Here is a 17,788-nt window from a genome sequence, read left to right as displayed (position 1 = left end):
CAGCCCTGTGACAGGCAGGGTGGGGGTGGGGGACCACCACCATCCCCCAATTCACGGCAGGCGTCCAAGGTCAAAGTCAAAATGCCCTGTGCCAGGACCACCCAGCCCAGCCCTGCACAGTCCCACTAGCCCGGTCTGTCCAGCCTGCGGCAGGGAACCCCGCGCCCTCCCAGTCTGCCTGTGCCGGTGCCGGTGCCCCCAGGAGCAGCAGGGAGGTGGATCCTGACAGCAGCCTGCAGAGCGCGGGGCGGGGGGGATGGGGCGGGGACGAGGCGTGTGCTCCGCCCCACCCGCCTGCCCGCCCTTCGCGGTGGCCGTCGGTGGCGACGCGTCCTAGGAGCGCCAGACGGAAGCGCTGCTGGACTGACACGTGGCCTTGGGCGGTGCTGCCCGTGTGGGTCGCCGGCGGGAGCCCAATCTGGACGCGCTAAGCCCTGTGCCCGCGGACGGCCGCCCCCGATGCAGCCGCAGCCGCTGCCGCTGGAGGAGGCCCGCGGGGACGGGGCCCAGAACACCCAGTGGTCCAGGTGGGGCCAAGGTGTGGGTTGGGGGGCGTGGGGGGAGCGTGGTGGCTTGGGGAGGGGCCGAGGCCACCACTCCAAGCCCTGAGGCCGTGCACTACCCAGACCCAATCCGGGATCCTCCTCCCTTGCATCCAGTCCCAGGGCCAGCGAGTGCCCCTTGAGCCCTCTGCAGGCCTCCAGGGTCCTGGGGTTGCGCAGGCAGGAGGAATTGCAGGAGGCCTGCCTGGGGGCAGGGGGTGTTACCCTAGATGGTGGAGAGCCAGCTCACAGGCACGGCTGGGAGTCCTAGGACTGACCCTGCCAGGTAGGACCACACGGATTTCTAGGCTGAGGGCCGGGAGAGTGGTACAGGGTCACGCGGCAGAGCAGCTGGGGAGCCTGTGGGTGGGGGGTGGGGGAGTCCTGCCTCCACCTGCCAGCTGTGTGCTGTGGTCTCCATGGACGGGGCCCAGGCCGACTGCCCACTCCTTTTCATATTCTGTGTCCACGTCCACTGCCACGTGCAGAAGTCCCCAGGGCAGGAAGACACACAAGGGTCCCTCTGAGGAGGGACCCCCAGACCACATGCCTCAGCCCTTGCTCTAGTTCTGTGGACCACGGTCCCTCAGGCCAGCCAGCTGGACGCTGGATCCAAAATTGGGCCCTGGGATCCCAAGGCCAGTCCACCTCCAGCTCTGAGTGCCCGGGGAGCCTGCTCCCTGCAGGGCGACGGCTGGTTCCTGCCCCCTGCCCCTGCGTCCAGGCCCAGGCTTGCAGGAAACCTCTAAGGGGAAGCCCCCCCACCCCCCCGAGGCTGGGGCAAGATAAGGGCAAAGCTAGTGGGGAAGTTGGAGAGAGGCCAGCATTGCGAAGTGGCCCACAGAAGCTGGAAGTTTCCTGCAGGACGAGGTATGGAGAAGGGCCGGGTCTCCTGCCAAGCATCCGGGACAGGGCGCTGCGCTCAGGGGTACGGCCGGGGCCAAGAGTGCCCTGTGGCCTGCCGTGCTCTTGTCTTCCCTCCCCGCTGTCTGGTTATGGAGGTGCCGATCCGGGCTTCACGGCCGTGTGGGCAGAGTGTGTGGCTGTGGCTACAGCATGTCTCGCAAACTTCCCTCTTGGGTTCGGTTTCCGTGGCTCTGCCTGGCCTTCCCTTAACTTCTACCCTCTGTGGCTCAGGAGGGAGCACCTGCAGCTCCCCCGGCCCTTGGCAGGTGAGGCAGCAGGTCCGGAGGGGTCTGGGGGGTCCTGGATGGACCTGAGCTCTGCTGGGACGAGGTCATCCCCACCCCCGCCCCTGAGTGGACAGTTCTGTCAGTCACAGGAAGTGTGGCAGTTTATTGCAGCCGACGTGGCGTGCCCTCGGTGTTGACAACCTTGCATCTGCTCTTGTGGCCCTGGGAAGCTGGGCTGCCACTCACCAGCCGTGTCGCTGGGGTGGGGGCAGCCGGTGGCCCCGGACCTGTGTGTGCTCTCCAGGCCTGCAGTGCGAGCACAGTTCCCTTTTCTGAATCAAGGAGCCACGTGGCCACGCATTTGCTCAGCCGTGGATGCTTCTTATGCACAGGGGCCATTGGCAGAAAGCACAAGGTTCTAGAAGGTTCATAGGAAGCATTCTGCTGAGCTCGGGGCATGGACCTGAGGCCCAGGACCGGGCAGAGTGAGCAGGATGGAGCTTTCCTGACCGTCCTGCCGTAGCCTCTGTGTTCCCAGACAGCCCTCCGCAAGATCAAGGAGTCTGGGCCTGGCGTGCTCACCAGCCCTCAGGCAGCTGTCCTAGTCGAGTCGCCGCCTCTAGCCAGACTTGCTCGTTCTGTGTCCCCACCAGCTGTAGAGGAAGTCACTTCACCCGCCTCACTGGCAGTGCCAGGGGGCCTCCAGGGCCCAGGGAGGAACCCGCAGCACCTGGCCCCACGCAGGCTCACAGCACACTGGTGGTCTGCACGCTGAGGAGCCTTTCTTGGCATGCTCTGGTCAGGAGGAGGCCAGGGGACTGCCACCCTTCCGGAGCGGGTCAGCCTCAGCTGGCCTTCCGGTGTTTCCTTCTTTCTTTTTTTTTTAAGATTTTATTTATTTACTTGACAGAGAGAGATCACAAGTAGGCAGAGAGGCAGGCAGAGAGAGGAGGAAGCAGGCTCCTCACCGAGCAGAGAGCCTGATGTGGGGCTCGATCCCAGGACCCTGGGGTCTTGACCTGAGCTGAAGGCACAGGCTTTAACCCACTGAGACCCCAGGCGCCCCCAGTGTTTCCAGCTGGACTTCCCATGCGAGCTCTTGAGCTCACCAGGAAGATGCTCCCGATGGCCAGGTGGGCAGGTGACCCTCCATGGCTTTGACCACAGAAGGGAATAAAGCTCCTTTGTGTGGGCCCCTGCGGATGGTGGCTGTCAGGGGATGTTGAAAGCTTTGCTCCCACGTGCGTCCTCCTAGTGCCCTCGGGCAGGCACATGGATGCTGGCAGCGAGCCCGAGCGCGGAGGCACAGGGATACTGTGGGCCCACGTGGGTCACCCGGGATGGGGCATCTGGAGGCCACAGCAATGCCGTGGGGCAGGCACAACCCCAGGGGCTCCCCGGGCGGCAGCCGGCTAGGCACAGGCCAGCAGCTGGCCCGGCTCGAATGGGCCATTTGGACTGTGTTCCTCTGGGCCTCCCTAGTAGGCCAGCAGGGCTGTTTGCTCAGAAGTCCCCGACAGGCCTGCTGCCCTCAGGATGGGCACATGGGGACGGACCCGCTCACAGGGCGGGTTTGGTCTTAAGAACCAGGAAGGGGGGGCATGGTGTTGAGGGGTCACTGGCCCATTTCCCCGTGGAGCGCCCTCCCCCAGCCTAGCCAAAGCAGGGTCTGATGTCTGGCTTCTGGATCAACAGAACTGGGTGTATCTTTAGCATAGGATCCTATTTCCCACTGGACTCATATGTGAGTGCAGAGGGCAGCAGAGGGGTACCCCAGAGTCCCACCCATGGCACCCCTCGGACACCGAGACCTAGCTTGAAATCTGTGGTCCCACCTCTTCCCCGTGTACGTGGATGGACCCCCAGCCCCTCTGCCTACAGAGTTCTCTACTGCGCTGCACGCCCCTTGGAGAGCCAGCCGGCGCGTTGGACCTGGAATTCCCAAACCAGCCCCAGACGGGGCCTGGCCTACAGATATGGGGCTGCTGGGGGACGGAAGGCCGGGTTGTTGGAACCGGACTCATTCACCCCAAACCCCCTCGTGGTCCTGGCAAACCTCTCATCAGCTGTGTCTGCTGGTGGGACTGTGGCCTCTTCGAGGGCAGCGGCCATGAAGGGATGGTCCCGCCGCAGGCCTGGCCAGGTGGAGTGCCTCCTCCTCCTCCTATGGAAAAGTACATGGTGGTTTGCAAGGGGGTTGCTCGCCCTTGGGCATGCCGGCCAGAGGACGTGGACATGGTGGCCTTACCTCCCTCCCAGGCAGTTGCAGCGGCTCCTTATTGGGACATCAGGAACGGGCTGGTCACTCTGCTGTTTACTGACCTGTCAAGGGGCAGAAGTCACGGGCGTGAGCCCTTCTTCTTTGAGGACACAGGCTCCAAGAGGCCCGTCCACTACCCCAACCAGTGGTGCCCCCGGGCTAGCCGTGCGCTCCACGGACGGCAGGTGCAGACTCGCACTGCCCGTTGAGTCCCCAGAACGACTCCCACGGTCAGCTGTCCACCCTGCTGGGCGGGGCACCTTGACGTGCCCCTGGCCAGCTCTTACCCCGGAGAGGCGGGCCCTGTGCCAGGTTGGGGCCTGCCTGTGGGGTGACAGACACGTCTCATTAGGCCCATCAATCCGGTCCCTGGCTTGGGCACCACCTGCCGGCGAGAAGGTGCCCTCAGACGTAGGAGGCCGTTCTTCCTGGGGGAGAGGCCGGCCCCTGCCCGCGTGCCCTACTGGGGACGTCTGGTGCGGGTGGGGCCGCTGAGCTCCCTGCCAGTCTGTCGCCCTCGCCGCCTGCCCCCTGGCGCCACGCCCACTGCCTGAGGCATTGCCAGCCCCACCCCAGGACCGCCGGCGGCCGCAGCACCCTGCCCGTCTCCCACCCACGTGAATGGCTCCCACGGCTCCTCCCTCTCTCGTCGAAGAAAGTCAGCTTTGTCTCTGAGGACGGTTCTTGATTTCCAGAGTCTCTCTGAAGGGCCCAGGGTCCCTATGCCCAGGGCACCTCCTGCCACATCTGTCCGTGTCCTGCCTTTGTCCCGTCAGCAAATGCCAACATGGCACTAGGAGCCAAAGCCCATCGTTTGTGGAGATCCTGCTGTTTGTTTTGACGTCCCGGGACCCCATTGGGTTCTCACCGCTCCCGGCTGGGGCAGTTTCTGACTTGCCTGGCGTCAGGGCCCGTCACGGAGCGTGGGCCAGGACTCTGAAGGATGATCGCTGTGTGGACACCTGCCCTCGCCGGCAGGGCTGCTTCCGCCCTGCCCAGGTTCTCCAAGAGCCGACTGCCCTGAAGGCGCCGTGTCCCCTGCCCGAGATCCTCTGCCGGGCAGACACCGCTTTCCCGGGCACCCTCCGGGGACCCACGGTCCCGCTCCCACCCTGTGGGAGGCCCTCCCTCGGCCTCAGCCCCAGCACCCCCCGGGCGGCTTACTGAGCTGCCGGCCGGCTGGTCGTTCCCGGCCCTGCTGCTGTGAGAGGCCCATCGCAGGCTCAGCCGCAGACCTGGGGGCGGGGGTGTTTGGAGGAGGCCGTGCAGCTCCTCCAGGCCTGACGCGGCCCCTTCTGTCCCGCAGGCCCGAGTGCCAGGCGTGGACGGCGACGCTGCTGCTGGGCACGTGCCTGCTGTACTGCGCCCGCGTCAGCGTGCCCGTGTGCACCGTGTCCATGAGCCAAGACTTCGGCTGGAACAAGAAGGAGGCGGGCATTGTGCTCAGCAGCTTCTTTTGGGGCTACTGCCTGACGCAGGTGGTGGGCGGCCACCTTGGGGACCGGTGAGCAGCGCTGCTCCCCACGCGGGCTTGGGGCTGCCCTGGGGCTGGGGCTCCTGCAGAATGAATGTGCACCTGCCCGCCCACCCACCAAGCAACAGACGAGCTGGGAGAGCCGGGCTCCACGGGGGAGGCCGGGAGGGTGGTGCGGGCAGGTGCACAGCACCCTGAGGAGCCCCCGGCAGCCCAATGCGGTGCTTGTCGGGACAGATGGACAAGCTGGACCTGCGCTCCTACCGTCGGCCTCCTCTGCAGAGGAGGAGGCTCTGGCCGTGGTTTCTGCAGGTGGGATCTTCTCCGCCTGCCCGGCCGTCTGGCCGCCGCACTCCCGTCACTGTCCCCTGTCCTTCTGCAGGATCGGCGGGGAGAAGGTCATCCTGCTGTCCGCCTGCGCCTGGGGCTTCCTCACCGCCGCCACCCCGCTGCTCGCCCACCTCAGCGGCGCACACCTGGTCTTCATGACCTTCTCGCGCATCCTCACGGGCTTGCTCCAAGGTAGGGCTGCCTCGTAGCGTCCCTCTGGTCTCAGCCGTGGGAGAGCAAAGCGGGTGCACGTGTTGTCCACATGCGTGTGTGAGTGCACATGCGTGCACATGCCTGTCCTCACGAGTGCTCCCATGTGGGATGGGCCCTAGATCAGAGGAGGCATGTCCACGGCCCTGTGTGGCCGCTGATAGGGTGGCCGGAGCTTCGGGCCTGGCTGCGCGGCCCTGGAGAGGGCAGCGGGAGTGCAGACCGCGCTGGCCGACGCCCGCTCTCAGCGACTCTCACCAGCTGGTTTGCCTGCCCTGGAGATACTTCCCAGCCTGGCACATTCTAACATCAGACGCCCTCCTCTGCTCCAGAGACATGGCGGCAGCCAGCCTGATGTGCGGTATCTGTCGCCACCATGGCCTGTGGCGCAGTGGGGATTTGCTGAGTGTCCGTGTGTCGTGGGCACAGGCTGCCCCCGGGGCCAAGCCCCCCAGCATCTCTCCCAGTGTGCTAACCAGCACCAGCAGCCTGGCTTACTGGCATCAGCCCCTGCGGGAGCCGGCTCTCGGGGTGCCCAGCCAGGTGGCCCTCAGCTCAGGCCATGTCCGCATCTTTCCCAGTGGCCAGTCTGTGGCCCAGTACGGGGGCTTGAGGAGCAGCCATCGCTCTGGGCGACTGGCACTTGGGGGGGGCTGGGGGCGCGGGGCCCTGACGGGAGGGCAAAGTCCCGTCTCACCCGCTGGCCTCTTAGTTCCTCCTGGTACTTTTAGAGAAAAGCGTGGAAGAGGGAACCACAAAATCGGATTTTGAAAATCAAAATAAAAATCAGATTGAAATCATTGTAGACTCACAGGACGTTGTAAGGAAACTTCAGCTGCTCCCTTCCTGCCCCCCCGACGGCGATGGCCCTGGGGTGTGCAAGGCAGGGTCACACGGGGCGCTGCGGCTGCACAGGGCTGGGCGTGCACCTTGGACGGGAGTGGGCACGAGTATGCACGTGAGTGTGGACGTGAGCGTGGGCGTGCGTGGGCATGAGTGGGTGTCCATGCCAGGACACAGGCTGGTGCGGCCTGGGGCCAGCGTCAGGGTGATGGCAATAGGAGCCCCAGCTGGGACCCAACGTCGCTTCCACGGCCCACGCAGCGAGTGTGCTGCCGGCCGGCTGTGGGTGCCGGACTGTGGGTGCGGCTGTTTCCCATGCGGGATGCGGGGAGTCTAGCTGAGTCCTGCTGGTCCTTGGGGGTGAGGTCCGCAAGAAGGACACCCCAAACTCGACTCGTCCCAGCCTGGCTCCCACCCTGGCTGGCCCCGCTCGCAGGACCCCGGTGACTCTTGGGGTCACAGCTCCCCGCTCGTTTCAGGCGTGTACTTTCCGGCGCTGACCAGCCTGCTGTCCCAGAAGGTGCGAGAGAGCGAGCGAGCGTTCACCTACAGCACCGTGGGGGCCGGCTCCCAGTTTGGGTGAGTCCCGGCCCAGGGAGCCCGGGCGACCCAGGGTGTGCCCGTGGGGTCCAGGCAGGGACAGGCCACGTGGGCACATATGCAGCTCAGGGTGACGTGGGAGGCTGGTTCGGGGCTGCAGGAGACCGGCCGTCCTTGTGCTTCTCGGGGCCAGGCGCCAGGTCCCCGGCGCCTGGGCCAGTGGCGTGGCTTTGAGGCCCGTGGGCCGGGGCAGTGGCCAGTCCACTGAGGCTCCTTCCATCTGTGCTGGGGGGGTGGCGAGAGAGGGTGCAGTCCGCTGGGGGCACAGGGCGTGGTCCTGACGCCATGCCCGTGCTCCCGCATGGAGGCCTCACTCAGGGAGAAGGGCCACATCATTGTGCTGACGGGGCCTCGCTGCCCCAGGGCTCAGGCCCCCGGTGCCATTGCCCCCAGGATGGAGACAGGAAATCAGAGGGCCAGGGGATGCTACGGGTGGGCCAGGAGCCACCCAAATTAAACCCAGGGCACCCGTGCCATGGGAACTCTGGATAAGCTGCCTGGGGCTAACGTACCACGCAGGATGTGCCGTTTTCCTAAACCCCGCCTCAGCGGGGGCCTGAGCCTGTGTCACAGGCTGGGAGGCACCCGGAGAGACTCTGCCCACGGAGGGGCTGAGGGGAAGGCACCCCCGTGCCTGCCGGCCCTGCTCTCCCTCCTCCGTCCCCTCTTTAACTGTCCTGGCTGCAGCTCTGCAGACGCCTGGCATGCGGGAGGGCCGGCCCCATGGGGGGGCCTGGAACCCCGGAGCCGCCAGGCGTCTGGCTGTTGTGCTGCTTCTGGGTTTAGAAATCGCAGGATGTCAGCCTGTGTGCCTGTGAGATGGACAACAGGGGTTTCCTCTGAGTTCCCGAAACCGTCCCTTCTTCTCTGCCACCTTTTTAGTTTAGAAGTCACACCACCATGGGGGACCGGCTTGAAGGGCGGGAAGCAAGGAATTAAAGCAGTGCGGGGACCCTGGGTCCAAGGCATCCAGAAGTCTCCCCAAATTCTCCAAACCCCTCACAAAACATGCTCAGATGGGACCTCCTGAGCCTGCTTCCCTGGTGGCAAGGTCCCACGGGGCGGGGGGCCGGGGGTTTCTCAGAGGCATCACCTGGCCTGAGGGAAGCCTGGGGTCACGGCCACACCACGGTCTGTCCTCTAGGATGCTGCTGACAGGGGCCGTGGGCTCCCTCCTCCTGGACCGGTACGGCTGGCCGAGTGTCTTCTACTTCTCGGGTGGCCTCACGCTGCTGTGGGTGTGTTACGTGTACAAGTGCCTACTGAATGGAAAAGGTACCGTGGCCAGGTGGGCGAGTGCCAGCAAACACAGCTGCCCAGGGAGGGGCGGGGGCCCGGTGCCCGTCCCCTCCCGGAGCCGCTCACCGTCCGCTGGACGCAGGACCCTGAGCTGCGGCTTTGCCCCACCTGGAGCCTGAGGAAAGTGCCCACTCTCAGGCCCGTGCAGGCGCGCAGGGACAGCCGCCCCTCAGGCACGGGCAGCTGGGGGGCAGCTGGGCTGAGGGTGGCAGGAAGCAGGGCTTGGGAGATCGGCGGGCAGGGGAAGGACTGAGGGTCCACACAAGTGTGGGGCCCCCAAGGTAAATGCTGACAACCCAGGATGCGTGCGGGGAGGACGGCGTGGTGGGGTCACACCCGGGCCGGGCCCGCGGGAGCTGCCCCCCCAGCAGGAGCCGGTCGGCAGCAAGCGGTGCTGTGCCCTGACGGTGAGGATCTTTCATGTGCAAATGCCCTGCTCCCCTCAGACCTCATCCTGGCCTTGGGCATCTTGGCGCAAGGCCTGCCGATGTCCAGGCACACCAAAGTTCCCTGGAGACAGCTCTTCCGGAAGCCTTCAGTCTGGTGAGCCTCGGGACCACAGTGCATGTGGGGGTGTGGCGGGATAGGGTCGAGCGTGGTGGGTCTTGGGTGTTCCCTGGTGTGGGTCCAGCCCTGGCTCCTGACCTCCACGCCCGGGCCCTGTGCGGCGCGTGGGGGGCCATGCTCGCCAGAGCCCCCCTTGGGCAGGGCTGGGGTACAGACGGACGCTGAGCCCGGCACCTGTCCACAGGGCAGCCATCTCCTCCCAGCTGTCGTCGGCCGCCTCCTTCTTCGTCCTCCTCTCCTGGCTTCCCACCTTCTTTCAGGAGACGTTCCCCGGCTCCAAGGTGGGCGAGCCGTGCCGGCATTCTCAGGGACAGGGAGCGCCGCAGACCAGTGCTGGGACTCGGGGTCGGCTCCGGCATGCGGGTTCATGGCCCCGTGATGTCCACCGCCAGGCTTATGGTCGGCGCCTGGGCCTGGCGGGGTGGCTTCCTGCTGCCACAGCCCTTGCTCCCGGGATGGACCCCGAACGCTGCCCCTACAGCTCGGCAGCCGTTCTGTGGATGGTCATTTCTGAGGGTGGGCCAGCGGGGGTCAGGACGTGGGCAGGGCTGTCCCCTGCCGGCAGCCTGGTATACACCAGCCCAGCTGTCCAGCCACGCTCCCCATCTGGTGACCAGGACCCCCAAGGTGGGCCGTACCTGCAACTGAGCGGCTCACGGTGTGGGGAGCCCTAGGGGAGGCTCGACCTGCAGGGAGACCGCGCTGGTAGGCCTAGAGCTTGGCCAGTGGGGGGACTGTCAGGGCCAAAGAGGCCCCCACACCCGGGGGCCCAGGCTCTGTGGGGGAGAAACTTCCTGGGCATCAGTGGCCTTGGGCGGCCACCCAGCCCGTGCAAACTGTCCCCTCTGAGGCCTCCCTCCTCCTGCAGGGTTGGGTCTTCAACGTGGTGCCTTGGCTGGTGGCGATTCCTGCCAGTCTCTTCAGCGGGTTTCTGTCTGACCGTCTTATCAGTCAGGGTGAGCCATGGGGGGGGCACTGGGAACCAGCCCGGGCTTTGCCACACTTGGGGGGCGGGAGGCACCCCTCCTGGGGAGTTCTAGAGGGATGGGAAGGGGCCTTGCTCCTGAGGACCTCCTGTCAGCATGAGACCCCAGCCTCAGTTTCCCTGGGGGAGGGGGGCGCCATGAGAGGACCTGAGTCCCGTGGCCGTGGCGCTTCTCCCCAGGGGCTGGATGTGGCCCCGAGCTTCTTCAGAAGAGGAGAGGTCATCTGAAGGGGTCAGAGGTCATAGGTCGGGTGGGCCGTGTGTGTGGCCCGGAGCCCCTTTGAGCACCCCCCGAGGGTGAAGAGCTCAGACGCGCTTGGATGTTAGTCCTTCCTGGTCACCGAAGTGCGGTCCGCGCACGGTGAGAGGAGGAGACGCTGTGGAGACCCGTGCAGAAAGCACGTCGGTGACCGTCCCAGCCGCCTTTCCTCCGAGCGTCTGCTGCACCGCGACCTGGGGGGTCCTCGGGGGCACGCCCAGTGCAGGGCTCGCACACGGACACACATACGCTCACGCACTCACACCGCACCTGGGGTCACACATGGCTAACACACGCGCTCACACACGGCACCCGCACGCACAGACACACTCACGCACACGTGCACGCACGTGTGCACCGAGCACACAGGACACCGGGAGCAGGTACGTGCTCACGTGTGTACGCACGCCTCCTGCACAACAAGGGACGCCCCGCCTCGAGCCCAGGGCCTGTCCCTTCCCGCCCTGTCCCCTCTCTGCAGCCGCGCCGGCTGGGACCCAGCAGGGGCCGTCAGGGGCTCAGCACAAATGGGCCGACGGGACCGTCTCCCCGTCTCCCCCTGCTCAGGTTACAGGACCATCACCGTGCGGAAGTTCATGCAGGTAGAGAGGGGGTGGGATGAGCCTCTTTGGACACCCGTTTGTTCCCGGGACCCGAGGGGTTTGACCGCCAGTTGCCCGACCCAGAAGGCATTTGGAGGGTGCCCTCGGTCAGTGCTGGGGGCTGGCTTGGCTGCCTTGAGCGCTTCTCCCAGCTGTGTTTGTGGGTTCTCTGTGCCGCCGAGCCTGGCACACGGGCTGGGCTGCTCCCTCTGAGTCTGACCAGCGGGACTGGCTTATCACGGAGCCTCGCATCACACATCCCCAGGAGCGGGGGGCTTTCCAGTGTCCACCACGGCCTGTGCCCTGCCACCCCCCTTCTCCCGCAGGTGATGGGCCTCGGGCTGTCCAGCGTGTTTGCCCTGTGTTTGGGTCACACCTCCAGCTTCTGTACGTCTGTGGTCTTCGCATCTGCGTCCATTGGCCTGCAGACCTTTAACCACAGGTAAGTGCCGGGCACCCCCCACCAGAGCTGTCCCATGCTGACCACGGGCACCTGGCAGCATCCCGGGCCGCCGGCATCCGGGTCCGTGGGAGAAGACACGGGGCTCAGGCTCACCTGAGAGCGAACCACAGGGCCACGTTTCTCCGCGTATCACGCTTGCGCGGACCCAGGATATTGGGAAAAACTAGATTTGCAGATGGGGAGGGGCTGGAGAGGAGCGCCCTCTGGCCCCTTTCCTCTGGTTCAGTGGCCCTCCTGAGGTGCTCAGCAGGCCCAGCATTTGACAAGGAAAATGTCACTGGAAATTGTTTTAGCAATCAGCCGCTTAATGGTTTTCAAATTAGTAGATAGCAAGTGACTATCTTGTCTTCCCGTTGTTCCTTTCATCCTGGGAGTGGACTCCTGCACTGTGTCGCGGTGGGAATGGGACAGCAGGGTGGGCACGGTGGCCTGAGTGGGGCTGTGGCCCTGGTGTGGTCTCGAATCCCGGTGCCCCAGCGTGGCAGGCCGGCCCTGGCTGGGCTCAGGTCTGAGGACCCACTTGGCAGTTTCTAGGCTCCAGGCGCTCAGAGGGCAGCCCTGGGCGTAGGGGAGTGGTGGCCGTCCCGTGGTCACTGCTTTCCTCTCTCCCGTAGTGGCATTTCAGTCAACATCCAGGACCTGGCTCCATCCTGTGCCGGCTTTCTGTTTGGTGAGAACCCCTGGCCCATGTTTGAATAGGAAGTGACTGTTCCCCCACAGGCATCCCTCACCCAACCTCACCCCTCCCTGGGCCCCTAGGGACCGTCCCAGGGTAGGGGGGCCTCCTGTGACCTCCTCTGTCCTGTTCACAGGTGTGGCCAACACAGCTGGAGCCTTGGCAGGTGAGAGGCAGGTGTGGTGCCTCCTGGTGGCCCCGCCCCCATGTCTCCCCACCCCTCGGGTACCCAGCCCTGCAGGGTGGCCACGGTGCCCTTGAGGGTCCCACAGTGCCACACCAGTGGGGAGGGGAGGGCGCAGCCCCTGGAGCCGGCAGGGCGAGAACCCAGCCACTTTCCACGGTGTTCGCTTTTCTGATGGCGTACCCCAGCCCCCACGAGACCCCCAGATGGGCGTCAAATCCTTGAGGCCCAGGGTTCGCGGGGTTGAGTGTCTGGATGCCAATGTCAGGGCTCGTTCTCCATAGGGGCTGGAGAGGGACCTGTTGGGGGGGCACTATCCTGGGCAGCCCATGAGGTCTCTGGCCCTCTGAGACCCTCGGAGGCCGGCCTTCCCTCGGCCTGGTGGTGTGGACCCCTGAGTCCAGGTTCTGTCCCTCAGGCCGCCCCTGGCCTCTCCTCCTGGAGCTCCGGCACCAGATGCGCTCCTCGGCCCTGCCCTCGGGACCACCTGGAGCGCTCGGCCGGTCTGCCCCCCTCTGCTGCAGGTGTCGTGGGCGTGTGCCTGGGGGGCTATCTCCTCGAGACCACAGGCTCCTGGACGTCCATGTTCAACCTGGTGGCCGCCGTCGGCAGCCTGGGGCTGTGCACGTTCCTGCTGTTTGGAGAGGCCCAGCGAGTGGACCTGAGTCCTGCCCACGAGGACCTCTAGCTGCCCCTGCCCTACGTTTCCTTCAGTGCCATCTCCCTTGGGTGACAGGCTCTGTTTGCGAGCCTCCTGCTCGGGACGGAGCAAGCAGAGGGAGGGTGAGCAGGAGCCAAGCTGGGCAGCCCTGGGGGGAACGTCGGTTTCTCCAGCGAGGTGATCGCACCCTCCCCCAGGGCTCGTGGATGGTCAGCGGGGAGAGAAATTAGTAGTTTTAGTAGTGGCTGTGTCGTCACACACACAGTCTGTTCCATGTAGATCCACGTGCCCCCAAGGTCATGACGGTGGGAGGGTTGCCCATCACTGCAGGGGCTGGGGCACCGCTGGCCTAGACACCCCCCACCCCCGGCATGTGAGGCCAGATCATTCTTCATGGGGGGAGGGGACTGTCCTGTGCACTGCGATTGCATACCTGGCCCCACTACAAGGGGACCCCCCCCACTCACGACAACCAGCATGGGCTCCTGGCATCACCACATGTCCCCAGGGGAACCAGCCATGGGTGGGAACCACAGTTCTCATGAAGGCCATTAGTGGCTGTGGCATCAGTGCTTCTCCAGGAAGCCAGACTGAGACCCCGATTCAGTGGGCGGGCCGTGGACTAGATGCCCATCTTTGGGGACCCGCCCCGCCTCCCCTGTGGGTCCTTGGCGCTGGCGAAGTGCTCTGCCTCCCTGGCAGCCCCTGACGCCAGCCTAAGGGGACTGTGGGTCCCTCTCCCACCCAGGGCGCTCCCTGGGACCAGGGAGCCTCCCGCATCGTCCTTCTCTCCTAACAGAGGAACTGGTCGCCTTGGGGATTAGGAATAGGTCCTGCAAGATGTATACGTATTAAACAGAAACTGAGAACGTGGAAGAATCACCCCAGACTTATTTAAATGATGGCTATTAAACTGGAAGAGGAAGACTGTTACTTTATTACTCTTTCTTATTTTTTTTAAAGAATAACCACTAGGAGGAGAGCTTTGCTGGGCTCGCAGCCCAGGAAGCCTGCAGAGATTGCAGGCAGGTGGAGGAGAGTGAGCAGGGGAGAGGGGAGGGGTGGCTCGTGTTCCGCTGCCTGCCGCCGGCGCCCCCAGAATCCGGCCGCAGGGCTGGGGAGCACCCCACAAGGATGGCAGGCGTCTTTCCCTGTTTCTCCCTCTGCTGGATCAGAAAGAACCTGAAAGAAGGGTTCTTGGTTCTCAGACTGTACTCTGGCCTCCGTGGCTTTGACCAGGGCTGCACTAGGAATATTACTTTTCCACAAAAGCCTTCGCGGTCCTTGGTTGGAGGTTTCACCGAGCCACCCTGGCGGGCGATGGCGGAGCCCAGCCCCAGAGACTCCCCGTGGCCAGAGTCCCGCCCCCGGCCTGGTCGGGTCCTCGGATGCTGTAGCTAGGCTCTCCTTGTTCCCGGGCGCGGAACGAGCAGGGTCCTAGCACAGCCGTCCCCACCAACCGTTTCCGGACTCTTCCACCTTCCCCACCTGAAACTGTCCCCGTTAAGCGACACGCCCTTGCCCTGCTCGCAGCCTCTTGTGCCCACTGTCCACGTTCTGTCCCGGCGGATGTGGAGGCTCTGGGTCCCTCACAGCATGGGACTTGAGCAGTACGTGTCCTTCAGTGACTGGCCTGTTCCACGGAGCGTGATGGCCTCCAGGTGTGTCCACCCGGAAACGGCCGCCAGAGTTCCCCTCCCTTTTCAGGCTGAGCCATACTCCACTGGGTGGACAGGCCACATTTTGTGCATCTGTGGATGGACACGGGTTGTTTCCACCTCTTGGGTGCTGCGAACATGGGCGTCTCTAACCTGTAGCGAGCCATAAGCTCTTTGAGGGCACAAGCGAGGAGGTGGCCCTTCCCGTCCTTCCTCGGTCTTGCAGGGTCTAGGACTTTGAGCCCCTGAACGAATGTGGGACTCAGGAGGCGAAGGTGGGTCTTATCAGAAGGGGAGCCGGAGACTCACGGTGTCAGCCAAGGCCCCGGCCTCTGGAATGCCACAGGGGTCCCCTCAGATCACTTCCTCAACATCAGAGGAGGGAGGGTGGTATGTGGGGTTTGGGGACACAGGCCTGGTGCCCGGCAGAGGGGCCCAGCTCCTCCCAGCACTGCCGTTCGTGGTCTGGAGCATCCTGGAGCTGGGTGCGCTCTCCATACCCCACCCAAGGTCAGTGGTGGACCTCGGTCAGGCCTCCCCAGAGTCTGGGGGACACGGCTGCCGGCAGAGAGGGTGCTGGTGGCAAAGGGGTGCTGGAGGGTGGTGGCAGCAGCCCTGGGCGGAGTGCTAGATGCCACACGCGGTTGGACACATTCCTGCCCCGGGCACTGCTCCTGCAGGTCCCACCGGCTGATGGGGCCGGGTCCGGTGGTGACATGGGCGGGGGGCCAAGAGGGCAGAGCTTCGGCCACCTCCTTCAGCACACAGTGAACCGAGCCTCCCAAACACTGCTGAGCCCAGAGGAGGGGCTCCAACCCCCTGGGTTCTGGAGCGGGGCGTGCGCCTGCGCTTAGGGCACCTGGGTTCGCCTTGGGAGGCCCCGGGCTGCTGCCGCCCACAGCTGGCCAACAGAGGGCGCCGTCGGACAGGGCTGTGTCCCGCGGCCGTCCAGAGCCAGACCCTGGTCTGCCGTCCTTTTGGCGCCACCTCCCCATCTCCGCCCCCGTCCACCCCCGGCTCTGGGTCCGGCTGCTCAGCGCCCAGGGCAGGCGGAGTTCCCAGCGCTGGGCTGCACTGTGGGGACTGTTGGGAGGACCATGCGGTGCAGGGGTCGTGTGGCCACCGCAGCAGGGGCGGGGGGGGGGGCGGGAGCGGCTGCTGGGAAGGCTCTGGAACAGGGCGATTAACGGGCCAGGGAGTGGAGCTCCAGGGCTCGTCCCCCTCCCCTCCCCCTTCCCCAGGGTTGGGGACCCTTCGTCCTCAGGGGCACAGGCCTCCTCCAATGGGGCTGTCCCCCGACCTGGGCAAGCAGGCAGTGGGACTGTGGGAGTGCAGACTCGGGGAACAGTGGCCTCCACGGGAGATCCCTCCAGTGCTGGTCCCCGGGGCCTCCCTTCATCCTCCACCCACGTACAGGACCGTCCTCTCCTGGTCACCACAAAGGACACTTTTCCCTCATTTCTCACTTCTTTCTTTTTTATGGAGAGAGAGTGTGAGCTGGGGGGAGCAGAGGGGGAGGGAGAACCCCAAGCAGGGTTCTGCTCAGAGCAGAGCTGGGAGGACGACCCTGAGGCCACCAGCTGAGCCACAATCAGGAGTCCGATGCTCAAAGGACTGAGCCCAGCGCCCCTCCCTCGCGCCTTTTTTTTTTTTTTAGATTTTATTTATTTATTTGACAGAGATCACAAGTAGATGGAGAGGCGGGCAGAGAGAGAGAGGAGGAAGCAGGCCCCCCGCTGAGCCGAGAGCCCGATGTGGGGCTTGATCCCAGGACCTTGGGATCATGACCTGAGCCGAAAGCAGAGGTTTTAACCCACTGAGCCACCCAGGCGCCCCGCCCTCGCGTCTTTAATGGGCACTTAGGGCTCGTCAGTAACAGGGAACCGTCCCCACCTCTCTCGTTGCCCTCCTTGGCCCTGTTTCTGGCTTTGTCCTTCCTCTGTGGGACTACAGTGCCCTGGGGGTCCCCACTTGCCCCCTCGGGAGTTCCTGGACCTGCTCCCTCCCGGGGGTCCTCCCTCAGAACCAGGGAGACTTGCGGAGGCCTCCCCAGGCTGTGCTCTGTCCCGACCGTCTGCAGTGGGTCATTCCGTCACCCTCTTCCGGTGTCCGAGGAAGGAGAGAGATGAGCGACACGTCGGGCGGCACTTTCACGGGGATTTATTTTATTATGTTTAATTGAAAAGCATTGAGGTGGCGGCATGAATATTCAGCAGGGCGGCTGCGGCGCGGGAGTCGGGGCTGATCCTGGGACGTGCCCCAGCACGAGACCCGTCACAGAGGGAGTGAGGTGGGGAAGCTATTAATTGAAATAGCTTCATTAATTAGTAATTAACAGCAGGGAGATGACTGTGTCACACGTCCTATTTCAGTGGATGCCCTTCATGTGTTATGGGGCCTTTAATTAAAGGACGTGCATTTTAATTAAAGGCAAGCATGGCCCTTTGGCCTTTGGAATACAAAAGACACTCCCAAGTTTCAAAGAAGCCATCGGGGAGGCTGGTCCAGGTGGCGGGGAGTCACGTCCTCCATGTTGGACCCCATCGCCCTCTAGGCCCTCCCTGGTCAGTGGCCCCAGGCTGATCCCCCTTCGAATCTGCTTAGCATCCTTCCTGAGCCTACGGTGGTGGCCTTTGGGGCTGTGAGTAGGGGCTGGGTGTTGGGCGGAGACGCCCTGGGCCAGTGCTGAGCCTGCACCGTCCACTTGCCCCAGGCTCCACATCTCTGCCTGTCCTGAGGGACCAGCACTTACCCACAGCTGTGCCTAGAACCGGCGGGGGTGGGCCAGGGTGGGGGACGCTCAGCCTGCCCCTAACATCCTGGGATCCAGGTGGGGTGTTTCCTCTCACTGGCCAGGACCCAGCAGGCAGATCGTGAGCTGCCAGCAAGCGGTCGCCTGCAGAGACCTTGGGTCCCCTCCTGACAACAAAGATGTAACTGGGCAGCTTGGGACCCACACCCCTGTCCTGCTCTCTCTGTCTCTGCCTCTGTCCCCCAGAGTGTCCTGTGCCCGTCACCCTGACCACCTCCTGAATGACATTT

At 64.6% G+C, this 17,788-nt stretch overlaps 1 protein-coding gene across 1 annotated transcript; it reads left to right on the top strand.

The window, feature by feature from the left end:
* The first annotated feature begins 459 nt into the window (after window positions 1-459).
* On the top strand, window positions 460-13,197 carry SLC17A9 (solute carrier family 17 member 9). Its single transcript, XM_044262694.1, has 13 exons — window positions 460-527; window positions 5,242-5,439; window positions 5,792-5,931; window positions 7,272-7,371; window positions 8,537-8,667; window positions 9,138-9,234; window positions 9,443-9,539; window positions 10,127-10,214; window positions 11,070-11,104; window positions 11,431-11,546; window positions 12,182-12,237; window positions 12,380-12,409; window positions 12,952-13,197. The coding sequence occupies exons 1-13, from the start codon at window positions 460-462 to the stop codon at window positions 13,113-13,115; spliced, it is 1,320 nt and encodes a 439-aa protein (XP_044118629.1). The 3' UTR covers window positions 13,116-13,197.
* The last annotated feature ends 4,591 nt before the right edge of the window (window positions 13,198-17,788 follow it).

The sequence above is a fragment of the Neovison vison genome, chromosome 8, assembly GCF_020171115.1.
Source record: "Neovison vison isolate M4711 chromosome 8, ASM_NN_V1, whole genome shotgun sequence".
Lineage (NCBI taxonomy): Eukaryota > Metazoa > Chordata > Mammalia > Carnivora > Mustelidae > Neogale > Neogale vison.
Note: the sequence above shows the minus strand (reverse complement) of the source record. Positions and strands in the feature narration are given on the sequence as shown.